Source organism: Mobula hypostoma, chromosome 8, assembly GCF_963921235.1.
Source record: "Mobula hypostoma chromosome 8, sMobHyp1.1, whole genome shotgun sequence".
In the NCBI taxonomy this organism is placed as follows: Eukaryota; Metazoa; Chordata; class Chondrichthyes; order Myliobatiformes; family Myliobatidae; genus Mobula; species Mobula hypostoma.
This window is the reverse complement of record NC_086104.1, coordinates 99,403,625-99,420,776: the sequence shown is the minus strand read 5'-3', so window position 1 is coordinate 99,420,776 and position 17,152 is coordinate 99,403,625. Positions and strand designations below refer to the sequence as shown.

At 43.7% G+C, this 17,152-nt stretch overlaps 1 protein-coding gene across 1 annotated transcript in view; it reads left to right on the top strand.

The window, feature by feature from the left end:
- LOC134350183 (epithelial cell-transforming sequence 2 oncogene-like) overlaps nucleotides 1-16,010 on the top strand; it is a 51,855-nt gene extending 35,845 nt beyond the window's left edge. The window contains 5 exon segments of the mRNA XM_063055160.1: nucleotides 2,078-2,101; nucleotides 2,104-2,169; nucleotides 3,824-3,916; nucleotides 6,444-6,626; nucleotides 15,873-16,010. Coding sequence (XP_062911230.1) covers nucleotides 2,078-2,101; nucleotides 2,104-2,169; nucleotides 3,824-3,916; nucleotides 6,444-6,626; nucleotides 15,873-15,898 — 392 coding nt within the window. The 3' untranslated portion in view covers nucleotides 15,899-16,010.
- Nucleotides 16,011-17,152: the final 1,142 nt, after the last annotated feature.

The following is a 17,152-nucleotide window of genomic DNA, read 5'->3' as shown; positions in this document are numbered from 1 at the left end:
TTCCTCAACACTACCTGCCCCTTCATATCATCTGCCAGCTTGGTCACAAAGCTGTCAGTTATGTCATCTAAATTGTTGCAGTGATATATAATGTAAAAAGAAACATGCCCAACACCGATTCCTCTGGAGCACCACTAGTCAATGGCAGCCCACCAGGATAGGCTCCCTTTATTCCCACTCTTTTCTCTTGCCAGTCAGCCAATCTTCTATCCATCCTACTACGCTTTGGAGAGGAGGAGGATGAGAGGAGACATGATAGAGGTGTACAAGATATTAAGAGGAATAGATAGAGTGGACAGCCAGTACCTCTTCCCCAGGGCACCACTGCTCAATACAAGAAGACATTGCTTTAAGGTAAGGGGTGGGAAGTTCAAGGGGGATATTAGAGGAAGGTTTTTTACTCAGAGAGTGGTTGGTGCGTGGAATGCACTGCCTGAGTCAGTGGTGGAGGCAGATACACTAGTGAAATTTAAGAGACTACTAGATAGGTATATGGAGGAATTTAAGGTGGAGGGGTTATATGGGAGGCAGGGTTTGAGGGTCGGCACAACATTGTGGGCTGAAGGGCCTGCACTATTCTATGTTCTATGTTCTAGTATCTTTCCTGTAATAACATGGGCTCTTATCTTCTTAACAGCCTCATGTGTGGCAAATTGTCAAAGGCCATCTGAAAATTCAAGTACACAACATCCACTGACTCACCTTTGTCTATCCTGTGTATTATTTCCTTAACGGATCCCAACAGATTTGTCAGGCAAGAGTTCCCTTAAGGAAACTATGCAGACTTTGGCCTATTTCATCATGTGCCTCCAAGTACCTGAAAACCTCACCCTTAATAGGAGACTACAACATCTTTCCAACACTGAAGTCAAACTAACTGGCATATAATTTCCTTTCTTCTGCCTCCCCCCCTTAACTAAAGAGTGGAGTGATATTTGTAATTTTCTGGTCCTCCAGAGCCATGCCAGGATCTATTGATTCTTGAAAGATCATTACTAAAGCCTCCACAATCTCTTCAGCTACCTATTTCAGAACCCTGTGGTATAGTCCATCTGGTCCAGGTGACTTATCTTCCTTCAGACCTTTCCGATTCCAAAGCACCTTCTCCTTTGTAGGACACTTACTTCTGCCCCCAGACACTCTCGAATTTCTGGCATGCTTGTTTGAAGTTAATAGTTATAGAAAGAAAGGGAGATTGGGGCAATGAAGGCTGATGGGAGATGGTAGAGAACTAGAGATATTTTGGCCAGCGTCAGTCACTGGGATCCAGAGCCATTCCTGTTTGATCACCATTGCGTCATTATGGACCCATTAAGATCAGATTAACTGGGAGCAGGAGAAGGCCATTGATGGGGTAGCTGTGCACTTGCAGTGAGGAAATGATTTGAGTGGGCGTTGGGTCCTTGCATCACTTTCGATGTTGTAGTCCTCTCGGTCTCTACACATTTGCTGCCAAACCCTAGCGCAAAAATAGGATTCGTTGTCATCTCTCCCCTCTCAAGTTGCTTAAAGCCAGCCTTTTGTGCTCTTTGACACTAGGACCAGGCCATTCAGACCATCGAGTCCCATTGCTGGCCTTCATTTCTCTCCATTTGCCAGAGTTTGTTTCTTCTTGCATATTAACAACTTTAATCCAACCAAGTCCTTTTGATCCTGACCATATCCACTGACCCACAACACAGGTGGTGGCATGGCAGCGTAACGGTCAGTGTAACACTACTGCAGCCCCACTGTCTATCAGGAGTTTGTACGTTCTCCTCGTGACTGAAGGGGCTTGCTCCAGGTGCTCCAGTTTCTTCACACGTTCCAAAGACGTATAGATGAGTAGGTTAATTGGTCACATGGGTATAATTGTGTGGTGCGAGCTCGTTGGGCCGGGAGGGCCTGTTACAGTGCTGTATCTCTAAATAGTAAACGATACATGGATGGAGTCCCAGATTTCTGTCCTAGTGTTTGGGGAGTATAAGTTTGGCCACCAACACATACCAGAAGCTAACTGAAAACTAATTTGCAAAGAAGACATTCGGAATTCTTCTTCTTTAACTTGTTTGCATTTTATTTCTGATTTTTTTTTTAGGCTGCAGGGTCAGTTCAAAGAATCTTCGGGCTGCATCCTGCCACAAGAAGAAGGAGAAGACATCCACATCTTTGTGCGGTTGGCTGCAGCAGGTTAGATTCCTGGATCTCAGGAGTGGGTGTTACAGTGGCACAGCTTGTAGAGCTGCTGCCTCGCTGCACCAGAGACCTGGGTTCGATCCTGACCTCCGGAGTTGGTTTTATCATTGTCACATGTACCAAGATACAGTGAAAAGCTGTACAATCATTACACAGTGCACTGAGGTGGAACAAGGTAAAACAATAACAGAATGTAGAATGAAATGTAACAGCTATAGGGAAAGTGCAGAGCAGGTTAAGGATAAAGTACAAGATCATAATGAGGTAAATTGTGAGGAGAGACCATTTTGTCGTACAAGAGGTCCATTTAATAGTCGGATAACAGTGGGATAGAAGCTGTTCTTGTGGGTGGTGGTACGTGCTTTCAGGCTTTTGTATTGTCTGCTCGATGGGAGAGGAGAGGAGAGAGAATGTTTGGGATGAGTGGGGTCTTTGATTATGCTGGCTGCTTCACTGATAGCTTCCGATTTACCTCCAGTGCTGGCTGTGTGGGACTTGCATGCTCTCTTTGTGGCTGTGCGGGATTCCCCATGCCACATCTCAAAGATGTGTAGGTTGGCTGCTGTAAATGGTAATGGTTTATTATTGCCATGCTTACTGGGATACTCTGAAAAGTTTTGCTTGTGTGTATCAGAATTAGGTTTAATATCACTGATATACGTCGTGAAGTTTGTGGTTTGGTGCTGCAGAACTGAGTGATGCATAGAAAATTGCTATGTTACACTAAATACATAAATAGTGTAAAAGAGCAAATGTGAGGTAGTGTTCACGGGCCCCTAAATCGTTACTAATCCGAACATTTGTAGAACTGGAGCATCCGGAGGAAACGCATACAATCGTGGAGACAACATACAAACTCCTTACAGAGAGCAGCGGGATTCGAACTCTGATCGCTGGGATTGCTGGGGCTGTAAAGGGTTACACTATCTGTTGTGCTGCCCTGTTTTTCTTTATGTAACCCTTAGGTTCGGCTGGCGGTTTAATTTAGGGGGAGACAGCCTCCGGCCCAGCCAAACGAGAAATCTCGTTTGTGTGGATGCTGCGCGATGTGTCCCCTGTTACAAATCCGAAGCACAGAATAACAAACAGTACACAATATGCAACTAAACGATCAAGCTTTATGATTCTTAGTTTGACCATACGGTTAGTAAAGAAACAAAAAAAGAAAAAAAAGGGCCCATTCACATGAAACATTCTAATGCGCAATGTTGGCGTTCACGGTTCCATCCATTTGTTCCCCATCAACCTCCTCCGAGAGGCACCGACCCTCGGACCCTCGCTCCAACTCCCCTCTGCCCGGCGGACTACCAACTCTCTCCACTTGTGTCTTCTCTCTTCATCTCTCGCCGACAAAAGACCGCAAATACCTTTTCTCAGACCCCCAAGAAAGAAATAACATGCCTCTCATTGGATAGTCCCCACATTCCAAAGCCCCTGTTATCGCTAGTCATAATCCAAACATTGCTGCTACAGAGAAACCATTACATTAGCACTAAAACATTACAGAGAGGCCACTACATTAGCAGTGAGACCTTACAGTGCGTTACCTTTAGATTAGCTTTTTAATATTAGATTTGTCACATGTACATTGAGACATACAGTGGAAATATCCTGCATTGATTTATAAGCGGTCTTTCTCTGTGACCAGAGGCAGGAATGGAACTCCTGTCCCAGTTGTCTGCACTGACTGCTGTGTGCTGCAACATGCTTACAGGCATGGTGACTGGATCCTGCCAACATCGTAAGTGTACCACTTTTTTTGCGAGAGCTTTGTAAATAATTCCTATTGTAAGACCATAAGACATAGAGGCAGAAATAGGCCATTCGGCCTATCAAGTCTGCTCCTCCATTCCACCATGGCTGATTTATTATCCCTCTCAACTCCATTCTCCTGCCTTCTCCGGGTAACCTTTGATCCCCTGACTTATCAAGAACCTATCAACTTCTGCTTTAAGTATCCCAATAACTGGGCTTCCACAGCCCTCTGTGGCAATTAATTCCACAGAATCACCAGGTTCTGGCTAAAGAAATTTCTCCTCATCTCTGTTTTAAATGGAAGTCCCTCTATTCTGAGGCTGTGCCCTCTGGTCCTAGAACATTGAGGTGTAGTAATCTTGTGCAGTTTAGAAATCTGTCAATCTAATCAATAACTAAACAACCAAGTGGGTATAATATTTCATTCACAGATTCTGCCTCCTCCTACCCAATCCAATGAGCTTCTGAGATCCATTGCCTGCCATTTTGTCTTTCCTAGATTTTATCAGACAGTCACACAATGCTTCATACTAGGCATGTAATTGTTAACTTACCCAGGTGTATTTTAGCAATGCTCAAGTACCAAATTAACCAATCTAGCTCCAAATTAACCTAAATCTCTTCTGCCTCCATGTGATCCATAACTCTCTGTTGCCTTTATAGTCATCTGTCCGTCAAACAGCCTCTTAATCGCCACTATCGTATCTGCTTCCATCACCACCCTTAGCAGCTTGTTCCAGGCACCCACCACTCATTTCATAAAGAACATCTCCCTATACTTTCCTCCAATCACCTTCAAATGATGCCCCCTCCTATTAGCCAGTTTCACCATGGGAAAACTTCTCTAGCCATCCTCTTGATCTATGCCTCTTCTCATCTTGAACAGCCCTATCAAGTCACCTCTCATCTTCCTTCGCTCCAAAGAGAAAGCCATAACTTGCTCAACCTATCCTTATTAGACACGGTCTCTAGTCCAGGCAGAATCCTGGTAAACCTCCTCTGCACCCTCTCTGAAGCTTCCACCTCCTTACTTTATCTTTATGAAGTTTAAAGATCTCCTTTAAGCATTCCCCTATCATCTTAAATGCTTGGCCGCCAGTATTTGACATTTCTACCCTGTGAGAAAGATTCTCACTGTCTACCCTATCCATGCCATTTTCCTATAAATGTAGAACATAGAACAGAGAACAGTACAGTACAGGGACAGACCATATGGCCCACAATGTTGTGCCGAACCATCTAAAAAGCAAATCAAAAACACCCAAAAACTAATTCCTCCTACCTATACAATGTTCATATCCCTCCATCTTCCTTACATTATGTGTCTATCTAAATGTCTCTTAAAAGTCTCTAACGTACTTGCCTCTACTTCAAGACCAGACCTCCAGGCACCCACAACTCTCTGAGTAAATAACCCTCACATCCCCTCTGAACCTACGCCCCCCCCTCACCTTCAACGCATGCCCTTTGGTATTAGACATTTCAACCCTGCAAAACAGATACTCTCTGTCTGCTGTCTACTCTATCTCTGCCTCTCATAATCTTGTAAACCTCTATCAGATCTCCCCTCACCCTCTGCCACTCCAGAGAAAACAACCCAAGTTTGTCTAGCCTCTCATGACAGCACGTGCCCTCTAAACCAGGCAGCATCCTGGCACCCTCTCCAAAACCTCAACATCCTTCTTACAGTGGGGTGACCAGAACTGTACACAATACTCTAGTTGAGGCCTAACCAGAGTTTTATAAAGTTGCAACTCAATGCCCGCAAGGAATTCTATCAGGTATAGCCATGAGAGGATGCAATAACTTGCAGGCAGCGATCTACCAGCTTCATCTATTCAATATGGACACGTACCTACCAGTAATGGACTTACCAATGGAAATTCCCCAACCGAGAAAGCGCACCAACACCTCTACTTCCTCAGGAGCCTGAAGAAATTTGTCACGTCCCCGTCGACCCTTACCAATTTTTATTGACAGGCCGTTGACAACTTGGTACAGCAATTGCTCTGCCCAAGATTGCAAAAACAGCTGAGAGTTTTGGACATGGTCCAGCACATGACGGAGTCCTGGTGAAGGGTCTCGGCAGAATCCCACTTGTCCTCAGCAGGACTCTTTATCTCCATGCCTTCCTCACTTAAGCTTCTGTCTAAATGCTTCTTAAGTGTGGTTTCTCTGGCAGTGGCCAAGTTCAGGAACAGTCAATACCGTACAACCATCAGGCTCCTGAACCAGTGTGGATAACTTCACTCACCACAACTCTGAACTGATTCTGTGACCTACAGACTCACTTTCAAGGACTCTGCAACTCATGTTCTCAGTATTTTTTTTATTTGCAATTCCTTTTCTTTTGTACCATGGTAGTTTGTCACTGTTTGTGTATAGTTTTTTTTTGGTAAAATTCAGTTGTATTATCTATTTTTCCTGTGAATGCCTGCAAGATAACAAATCCCAATGTAACATATGGTCACAGGTGTGAACTTTGATAAGAGATTTGCTGTGTTGCCCACTAGTTTTCAGCGAGTGGCTGTGGGCAGCTGGGGTCCCCTCTCCCCCAGCCAGGGACTTCAATGAGAAGAAGCTGCTGACGTGGACCAGGATGGCAGAAGTGAGCGAGGAACTCCATGGGCACATCCGCAAGGCGATGGAACCACACTGCAGACATCTGCAGAGGCACCTCTACGGGAGGCTGATTGGTAAGACTTCAGGCATTTTTAATTTCTGGTCAGCCAAACATTTGAATGTCACAAGGGTCACTTTCAGCAGACACCGATAAGAAGGTTATTCCACCTAGGGATACAGCATAGAATACAGAACATAGTACGGCACAGGAATAGGCCCTTCAGCTAACAATGTAAAAAGAAACTTGCCTTGTATGTCTCCTTTAAGCTTTCCAGCTCTCACCTTAAAGCTGTGTCCTCCAGTATTTTGCAGTGTATTTGTATTTGAAATGTCAAGTACTGGAAGGCACCGTGCAGAATCTCTTCTGGAGAAGGTATGGCTGCACAAAAGAATGGCTGATAGCTAAACCCGAGGGGAACACTATCCTTGCAGGCAGCTTTGCTGGAGCTGTTGGGGAGGGTTTAAACAATTTGGCAGGGGGATGGAAACAGGAGTGATAGGGCTGAGAATGGGACTGTTGGTATATACAAGCAGATGCAGTGTGCAGTGAGACCGTGAGGAAGGACAGGATGATAGGGCAAAATTGCAGTCACTGGGATGAAATGAAGTGTAACGTAGTTGTAACATTGAAAAGGGTAATGAGTACAGGACTGAAGGTGTTATGTTTGAATGCACACAGTATACAGATGACCTTGTGGTGCAGTTACAGATTAGCATGTATGACATTGTGGGCATCACTGAGTCGTGGCTGAAAGAAGATTATAGTTGAGAGTTTAACATGCACAGGTACACATTGAATTGAAAGGACAAGCAGGTAGGCAGAGGGGGTGGGGTGGCTCTGCTGATAAAAAATGAAATCAAATCCTTAGAAAGAGGTGATATAGGATCAGAAGATGTAGAATCCTTGTAGGTAGAGTTACGAAGCGGCAAGGATAAAAGACACTGATGGGAGTTATATATAAGGCCTCGGAACGGTAGTCAGGATGTGGGCTACAAATTGCAATGGGAGGTAGAAAAGGCTTGTCAAATAGAACAATGTTACAGCAGTCATGGGGGATTTCAATTTAACACCATAAGACTATAAGATATAGGAGCAGAATTAGGCCATTTGGCCCATCGAGTCTGCTCCACCATTTCATTATGGTTGATCCATTTTCCTCTCAGCCCCAGTCCTCCCCGCCATATCCCTTCATGCCCTGACCAATCAAGAATCTATCAACTTCTGCCTTAAATATACATAAAGACTTAGCTTCCACAGACTCACCTCTCTCTGGCTAAAGAGATTCTTCCTCCTCTCCATTCTAAAAGGATGTCCCTCTATTCTGAGGCTGTGTCCTCTGGTCTTAAACACTCCCACTATAGAAGATATCCTCTCCACATCCTCTCTATCAAGGCCTTTCTCTATATGATAGGTTTCAATTAGGTCACCCCTCATTCTTCTGGATTCCAGTGAATACAGGCACAGAGCCATCAAACACTCTTCATATGACAAGTCATTTAATCCTGGAATCGATTTCACGAACCTCCTTTGAATCCTCCCCAGTGTCAGCACATCCTTTCTAAGATAAGGGGCCCAAATCTGCTCACAATACTCCAAGTGAGGCCTCACCAGTGCTTTATTAAGTGTTAACATTAAATCATTGGTTTTATATTCTCGTCCTCTTGAAATGAATGCTAACATTGCATTTGCCTTCCTCACCACAGGCTCAACTTGCAAGTTAACCTTTAGGAAATTGTGCATAAGGACTCCCAAGATTCTTTGTGCCTCAGTTTTTGGTATTTTCTCTCCATTTAGAAAACAGTCAACTGTTTCATTGCTTCTACCAAAGTGCATGACCATACACTTCCCGACACTGTATTCACAAAATACTCTGCAGATGCTGGGGTCAAAGCAACACTCTCAACACGCTGGAGGAACTCAGCAGGTTGGGCAGCATCCGTGGAAAAGATCAGTCAACATTTCCATGGATGCTTCCCGACCTGCTGAGTTCCTCCAGCGTGTTGTGAGTCTGACACTGCATTCCATCTGCCCGTTCTCCTATCTGTCCAAGTCCTTCTGTAGCCTCCCTACTTCCTCAAAACTACCTGCCCCTCCACCTATCTTTGTATCATCTGCAAACTCTTCAACAAAATCATAAATTCAATCATCCAAATCATTGACATATAATATAAAAAGAATCGGTCACAACACAGACCCCTGTGGAACACCACTAACTACTGGCAGCCAACCATAAATGGCTCCCTGTATTCCGCTGTTTGTCTCCTGCCAATCAGCCACTGCCTTATCCATACTGGAATCTTTCCTACAATACCATGGGATCATAGCTTGTTAAGCAGCCTCATGTGTGGTACCTTGTCGAAGGCCTTCTGAAAATCCAAGTACCAACATCAACCGGTTCTCCTTTGTCTATCCTGCTTCTTATTTCTTCAAAGAATTCCAGCAGATTTATCAGGGAAGGTTTTTCATTGAGGAAACCATTCTGACTACAGAGTGTTTTATCATGTGCCTCCAAGTACTCTGAGACCTTATTCTTAATGATCGACACAACATCTTCCCAACCACTGAGGTCAGACTAACTGGCCTATAGTTTCTTTTCTACTGCCTCTCTCCCTTCCTGAACTGTGGAGCGACATTTGCAATTTTCTAGTCTTCTGGAACCATATCAGAATCTAGTAATTCTTGAAAGATCATTACCAATGCCTATCATTAGTAATATGCAGATCAATTGGAATAAATCAGGTTGATGGTGGATCTGAAGAGAGGAAATTTGTGAATGCTTACAAGATGGCTTTAATATAAAGGAGGATACAAAAGCTTTATTTTTCAGAAATACAAAGAGTAAAAAAGAAGAGAATGGATATCAGACCACTGGAAAATGACCCTGGAGAGGTAGTACTGGGGACATGGAAATAGCGATTGAACTGAATAAGCATTTTGCATCGGTGTTCACTGTGGAAGAGACTAGAGAATGCCAGAGAAGCGAGAGTGTCAGGGAGCAAGGATATAATGCTGAGGATTATAAGGCATTGCTCATTCAACACTTGATATATTGTGAGCAGTTCTGGGCCTCTTATATAAGAAAAGATGTGTTGGCATTGGAGAGATTCCAGAGGAGGTTCAAGAGAATGAATCCAGGATTGAAAGGTTTAACATATGAGGAACGTTTGATGGCTCTGGGCCTGTGCTTGCTGGAGTTTAGAAGACTGAGGTGGGATCTCATTGAAACCTATCAAATATTGAAAGGCCTAGAAAGAGTGTATTGAAGAGAATGTTTTCTATAGTGTGGAAGTCTAGGACTAGAGGGCATTGCTTCAGAATTGGGGGACACCCATTCAAAACAGAGATGAGAAAAATTTTCTTTAGCCAGAGGGTAATAAATCTGTGGAATTCATTGCCACAGACAGCTGTGGAGGCAAAGTCTTTGGGTATATTTAAAGTGGAGGTTGATATTTTCTTGATTAATCAGGGTGTGAAAGATTATGGGGAGAAGGCAGGGGAATGGGGTTGAGAGGGATGTTACATCAGACATGGTGGTGTAGACTCAATGGGTCGAATGGCCTAATTCTGCTCCTATGTCTTATGGTCTTATAGATCTTTCCAGGCAAATAGATTGTGAGGTTAGGAGTCCTTCTTATTACACTAGAAAGCCATTTAATTGTCCTCTTTCGGCAGGGTAGAAGCTGTGCTGAAGTTGATAGGTTAGGGTGAAAAGTGAACCTCTTCATTCAGAGGGTGCTGCGAATGTGGATGAGCTGCCAATGCAAGTGGCGGATGTAGGTCTGATTGTATTTGTTCAATTGACACTTCAGTTTTCAATTGAGAAGTTTGGGTAGGTATGTGGATGAGAGATGTACATAGGAATATGGTCGATGTATAGATAGATAGAAGACCAGGATGGCATGGACTAGATGGGCCAAAAGGACTACTTCTGTGCTGTAGTGCTCTGACTCTAGCAACAGGTTAGAAACTGTCTTTTCCTTTCTGCATGTGGGCAGCATACCATAAGAGATAGAAGCAGAATTAGGCCATTCGGCCCATATGGAATGCTCTGCCATTTCATCATGGCTGATCAATTTCCCCTCCCAACTCCATTCTCCTGTCTTTAACACCCTGACTAATCAAGAACTTAGCAACCTCCGTCTTCAATACACCCAATGAGCTGGCCTCCACAGTGGCCTATGGCAAAAGTTTCCACAGATTCACCATCCTCAGGCTACAAAAATTCCTTGTCATTTCCATGTTTACTATCCTGAGGCAAATCAGGGTGGATAAATTAGTAATAGATATTGGACATGCTTCTGTTCCTTGGCACTCTCGAACTTCCGGCACAATGCTGTTGTCTTCCACAATGAAGAGTGACGTGAAGTACTCATTTAGTTTGTCCATCATTTCCTTGTCCCCTGTATACCACCCCTCCAGTGTCATTTTCCAGCAGTCTCATAGCTACTCTCGACTCTTTCACTCTTCATATACATATCTGGGAAAAAATATTGGTATCCTCTTTGGTATTATTGGCTAGCTTACCTTCATAGTTCATCTTTTCCCTTCTTATGGCTTTTTTAGTTGCCCTGCTGGATTTTTTAAAAATTCCAATCCTCTGACTTTTGCTGTATTACATGCTTTTGCTTTTGCTTTTCTGGTGTTTTTGACTTCCCTTGTCAGCCATGATTGCCTCATTCTCTCCTTAGAATACTACTTAGTCTTTGGGATGTTTCTATCCAAAATTCTGTCAGAAACTTCAGCCATTGCTGTTCTGCTGTTTTCCCTACTGGTATCTCCTTCCAATTAACTTTGGCCAGCTCCACTCTGTAATTCTCTTTACTCCAATGTAATACTGATACATCTGATTTTAGTTCATCCCTCTCAAACTGCAGGGTGAAGTCTATCATATTCTGGTCACTGCCTCCTAAGGGTTCATTTGTCAAATCTGGTTCATTACACAACATCCATACCCTGGCTACTGTTCAGAGGTCTGTGTATATCTCTCAAAAGGATATTTTTGCCTTTTCAGTTTCTTAATTTTACCCACAAGAATTCTACATCTTTCCATCTTATGTCACCTGTTTCTAAGAATTTGATTTCACTTTTTACCAATAGAGCCATCCCACGCCCTCTGCCGACCTGCCTGTCCTTTCAATACTACATGTATCCTTGGATGTTAAGCTCCCAACTATGACCTTCTATCAGCCACGATGTCATACCTGCCAATCTCTGATTGCTCTATAACAGCATCTACCCTATTCCATATGCAGTGTGCATTCAGATATAACACCTGCAGTCTTGTATCGATCACCCTTTTTGATTTGCCTCCATGTTACACTTGACTTCAATCTTGCCCCATCATCTGCCCGTTCCTCACAGTCATAGTGGTTAGCATGAAGCTTTGCAGCGTTAGCTGTAAGATTGAAGTTCAGTTCCCACCACTGTCTGTAAGGGGTCTGTACATTCTCCCTGTGACCGTGTGGGTTTCCTCTGGGTGCTCTGGTTTCCTCCCAAATTCCAAAGACGTACAGGTTCGAGTTAGTGGATTGTGGGCATGCTAAGTTGGTTACACTTGCACAATCCTTGCTGATTTGACTTGGCACAAACGATGTATTTCACAGTGTCTCCATGTACATGTGACAAATAAAGCTAATCTTTATTTGTACTCTTCGATCTTGTGGAAAAGATTGTTACCATCCACCTTACCTACTCTCCCCACTTGTTCACAATTCTGTAAGGTGTAAAGAAATAAAGACCCACCCTGGTCAAAAACTCTCTCTAGTTTCAAGTCCTGCTGTCCTTGTAAATCTTCTCACATCTTCAAATATCAATTGATATGTCCCTAGAGACAGGGGTTTAGATGGGGTGGAGTTTGTTAGGTGTGTTCAGGAAGGTTTCTTGACACAATATGTAGATAAGCCTACAAGAGGAGAGGCTGTACTTGATCTGGTATTGGGAAATGAACCTGGTCAGGTGTCAGGTCTCTCAGTGGGAGAGCATTTTGGTGATAGTAATCACAATTCCATCTCCTTTACCATGACATTGGCGAGGGATAGGAACAGACAAGTTAGGAAAGCGTTTAATTGGAGTAAGGAGAAATATGAGGCTATCAGGCAGGAACTTGGAAGCATAAATTTGGAACAGATGTTCTCAGGGAAATATACAGAAGAAATGTGGCAAATGTTCAGGGGATATTTGTGTGAAATTCTGCATATGTATATTCCAATGAGACGGAAAGGATGGTAGAGTACAGGAATCATGGTGTACAAAAGCTGTTGTAAGTCTAATCAAGAAGAAAAGAAGAGCTTACGAAAGGTTTAAAAAAACTAGATAATGATAGTGATCTAGAAGATTATAAGGCTAGCAGGAAGGAGCTTAAGAATGAAATTAGGAGAGCCAGAAGGGGCCATGAGAAGGCCTTGGCAGACAGGATTAAGGAAAACCCCAAGGCATTCCACAAGTATGTGAAGTGCAAGAGGATAAGATGTGAGAGAATAGGACCAATCAAGTCTGACAGTGGAAAAGTGTGTATGGAACCGGAGGAGATAGCAGAGATACTTAATGAATACTTTGCTTCAGTATTCACTACGGAAAAGGATCTTGGCAATTGTAGAGATGACTTACAGTGGACTGAAAAACTTGAGCATGTAGATATTAAGAAAGAGGATGTGCTGGAGCTTTTGGAAAGAAAAAAGTTGGATAAGTCACCGGGACTGGACGAGATGTACCCCAGGCTACTGTGGGAGGTGAGGGAGGAGATTGCTGAGCCTCTGACATGTTTAGCACAGCTTTATAGGCTGAAGGGTCTGTATTGTCTCAACTCTGTCTTGCCACCGGATCCAGATGGGAATTGGGAAGAGAGAGCGAGGCTGACACTGTGCAACTCTCCCTCACTTAAATCCAAATCATGTGCTAGTCTTGACATCATCATAATAGTGTCAAGGTCCTCATCGACGTTGACGATGGACAAACACTAGATTGTGCTTTAGGTTTTCTATGTTCTATCTTCTGGATAAACAAGCTAGTTTACTATCAGGCTATCTTGGTTGTTGGTACTGGTTGCTAATGCTATGGCTATGTTTATCCAATAAGCAGGACCCAAAACCATCCTGACTTCTAATGTTTGCACACAGATTAGTTGTCACATTTAGTTGAATGATTCTTCAAAAAGTTCTTTGTCGGAGCAATCCAAGTTTGTGAAAGGATTAATAATTTCTGAAGTGTACGTGGAAGCTTTTAACGGAGTCCGATGGGGAGGTGTGATGAACTGCTCAGCCTAAGAAATGGTTCCAGGGTCATAGAGCGCTACAGCTCAGAAAGAGGCCCTTTGGCCCATCTAGTCCATGCTGAACTATTATTCTGTCTAGTCCCATTGACCACAGTCCTCCATAGCCCTCCTATCCATGTACCTATTCCAATGCCAATTAAATATTGAAATTGAACCTGCATTCACCACTTCCACTGGCAACTCATTCCACATTCTCACCACCCTCTGAGTGAAGAAGTTCCCTTTAAATATTTCACTTTTCATCTGAGACCTATGACCTCTAGTTCCGGTCTCATCAAACCAAAGTGGAAAAAATCTGCTTACATTTGTCCTGTCTATACCCCTCATAATGATGTATTTTTTTATTTAAAGACACCGCATGGAATAGGCCCTCTGGTACTTTGATCAATACCGCCCTGTAACCCCCGACAACACCGAGTTACCTCTAACCTAATCATGAAATAATTTATAGTGAACAATTCTATATACCGCTTTCAAATCTCCCCTCATTCTCCTGCATTTCAGGGAATAAAGTCCTATTCTATTCAAGCTTTCCTTATAACTCAGGCCCTCAAGTCCCAGCAACATCCTTGTAAATTTTCTCTGCACTCTTTCAATCATATTGATATCTTTCCTGTAGTTAAGTGATCAGAACTGCATGTAATACTCCAAGTTAGGTCTTACCAATCTCCTAAACGATTTCAACATAACATCCCAACTCTGGTCCTCAATACTTTGATTTATGAAGGCCAATGTGCCAAAAGCTTTCTTTTTGACCCGATCTACCTGTGCCACCACTTTCAAGGAATTATAGATTTTATATTTCTTGTTCTACCTCACCCCTCAGTACACTACCACTCACCATGTAAGTCCTCCTAAAGTGCAACACCTCACACTTGCCTCCATTAAGTTCTATCTGCCATTTTTCAGCCTATTTTTTCAGCTGGTTTAGATCCTGCTGCAAGCTTTGATTGCCTTTCATAGTCTGCCATAGTTGGATGCATCAGCAAGGGAGATGAGGCTGAGTACAGGGCTATGGTAGGAAACTTTGTCACATGGTGTGAGCAGAATTATCTGCAGCTTAATGTGAAAAAGACTAAGGAGCTGGTGGCAGACCTGAGGAGAGCTAAGGTACCAGTGACCCCTGTTTCCATCCGGGGGATCAGTGTGGACATGGTGGAGGATTACAAATACCTGGGGATACGAGTTGACAATAAACTGGACTGGTCAAAGAACATTGAGGCTGTCTACAAAAAGGGTCAGAGCTGTCTCTATTTCCTGAGGAGACTGAGGTCCTTTAACATCTGCCAGTCGATGCTGAGGATGTTCTATGAGCCTGTGGTGGCCAGTGCTATCATGTTTGCTGTTGTGTGCTGGGGCAGAAGGCTGAGGGTAGCAGACACCAACAGAATCAACAAACTCATTCATAAGGCCAGTGATGTTGTGGGGATGGAACTGGACTCTCTGACGGTGGTGTCTGAAAAGAGGATGCTGTCTAAGTTGCATGCCATCTTGGACAATGTCTCCCATCCACTACATAATGTACTGGGTGGGCACAGGAGTACATTCAGCCAGAGACTCATTCCACCGAGATGCAACACTGAGCGTCATAGGAAGTCATTCCTGCCTGTGGCCATCAAACTTTACAACTCCTCCCTTGGAGGGTCAGACACCCTGATCCAATAGGCTGGTCCTGGACTTATTTCCTGGCATAATTTACTTTTTACTATTTAACTATTTATGGTTTATTATTATTTATTATTTCTGGTGCAACTGTAACAAAAACCAATTTCCCCCGGGATCAATAAAGTATGACTATGACTATGACTTCCAGGTTGTCCGCTACACCCCCAATCTTGGCGCCATTCTCAAATTTGTTGATGCAGTTTACCACCTTAAGATCTAAGGTTTCAAGATGGTTTAAATGCATTTGAAAATTCCAAGCCCCACTTATTAGAGCAAACTTCAGAACATACGATATGGTACACTCCCATGTAACATTAAATAATCTAACAGCAAATTTTAAATACTGTTTGTGAATTTTTAAGAACTGTTGATTTCTTTCCCCAGGATTTACGAGTACGTCAGTGACCTGACCCTCTTCCTTTTCAATGATGCCCTTCTTTTTGCCTCAAGAAGAGTTTCCCATCTGCCCTTCAAACGGAATCCAAAGGCATCGCTCAGGTTCTCGGCATCCGTGGCTCTCTCCGGGCTTTTTGTTGAAGACATTCCAGATTCCAAATGTACAGCAATGTTATGTGTTCTCTTGTCTAAGTTTCTAAGCTGCACACACACAAGACAGACATTAAATTTGCAGATAGGGTCTTTCTTTAACAGGAATATTGAGTGGATGTCTAATGTGACACAAATTTTTAAGCTGATGGTATTTCTCCTGGCTATTCTTGATTTTGTGTTGTTGTTGTTATTATTGTTGCTTGTGTTGCTCTGCGTACATTGTGGGCCCGTTGTATTGGCACTGGAGTGGGTGGCGACACTTACGGACTGGTCCTTGGTTGCTTTTTTTTTAATGCAAATGACTCATTTCCCTGTATGTTTGAATGTGTATGTGATAAATAAATGAATCTTTGGGACCCCATCACCAAAAAAAGTGTATGCTGGCATTGGACAGGGTCCCGAGGAGTTTATGAGAATGGTCTCATTGGCATGGGCCTCCGTCGGTCAGAGTCGACCATGGATATTGCGTCCTGGCCATCTAGATACACAAGCCTGGACGGTACGATATGGACAGCAAGCTGTTGCCCATGTAGCAAGCTCCCTGCTCCACGCATCTGATGAACCCAAAGCAGTGGCAGCGACCGATACAGTTTGGTACCAGCAGCGACGCAGGAGTTGCCAGTCAGCATTGAACTCAATGTAAGACTGCCTGAGGGACTCCAGCTCCAGATATTTCCCTCGGGATTTGATCCCAAAGCTTCCTCCATGAGTGGGTATGGCCGCAAGGCAGTGGAGGTTTGAAATCAGAGCTTTCCTTCTCCAGGAGCACCCTCCAGCCACAGCTGACGAGCCCCATCTATCCGAAGCAACTGGTTTTAAAGCATCAGTAACCCACCTTTGCCCCTTCTCCTGTCAGTAGAAACAGTTCCGGCAGGCTTAGTGGCTAAACCACACGTGAAGGCCAGGAGCTGGACCTGGCTGTCATAGGCTATCTGAGGCGCACAGCATTGGGAGCATTTCAAGGGTTGTGGGAGCTTTTCCCCATTACTATTCCCAGTGAAAACAACCTTAAGGAACCCACCTTAATGTCCCAGTAATAAAAGAGTTATTTCTGAGGAGTGTTTGATGACTCTGGGCCTGTACTTGCTGGAGCTTAGAAGAATGAGGTGGGGGAG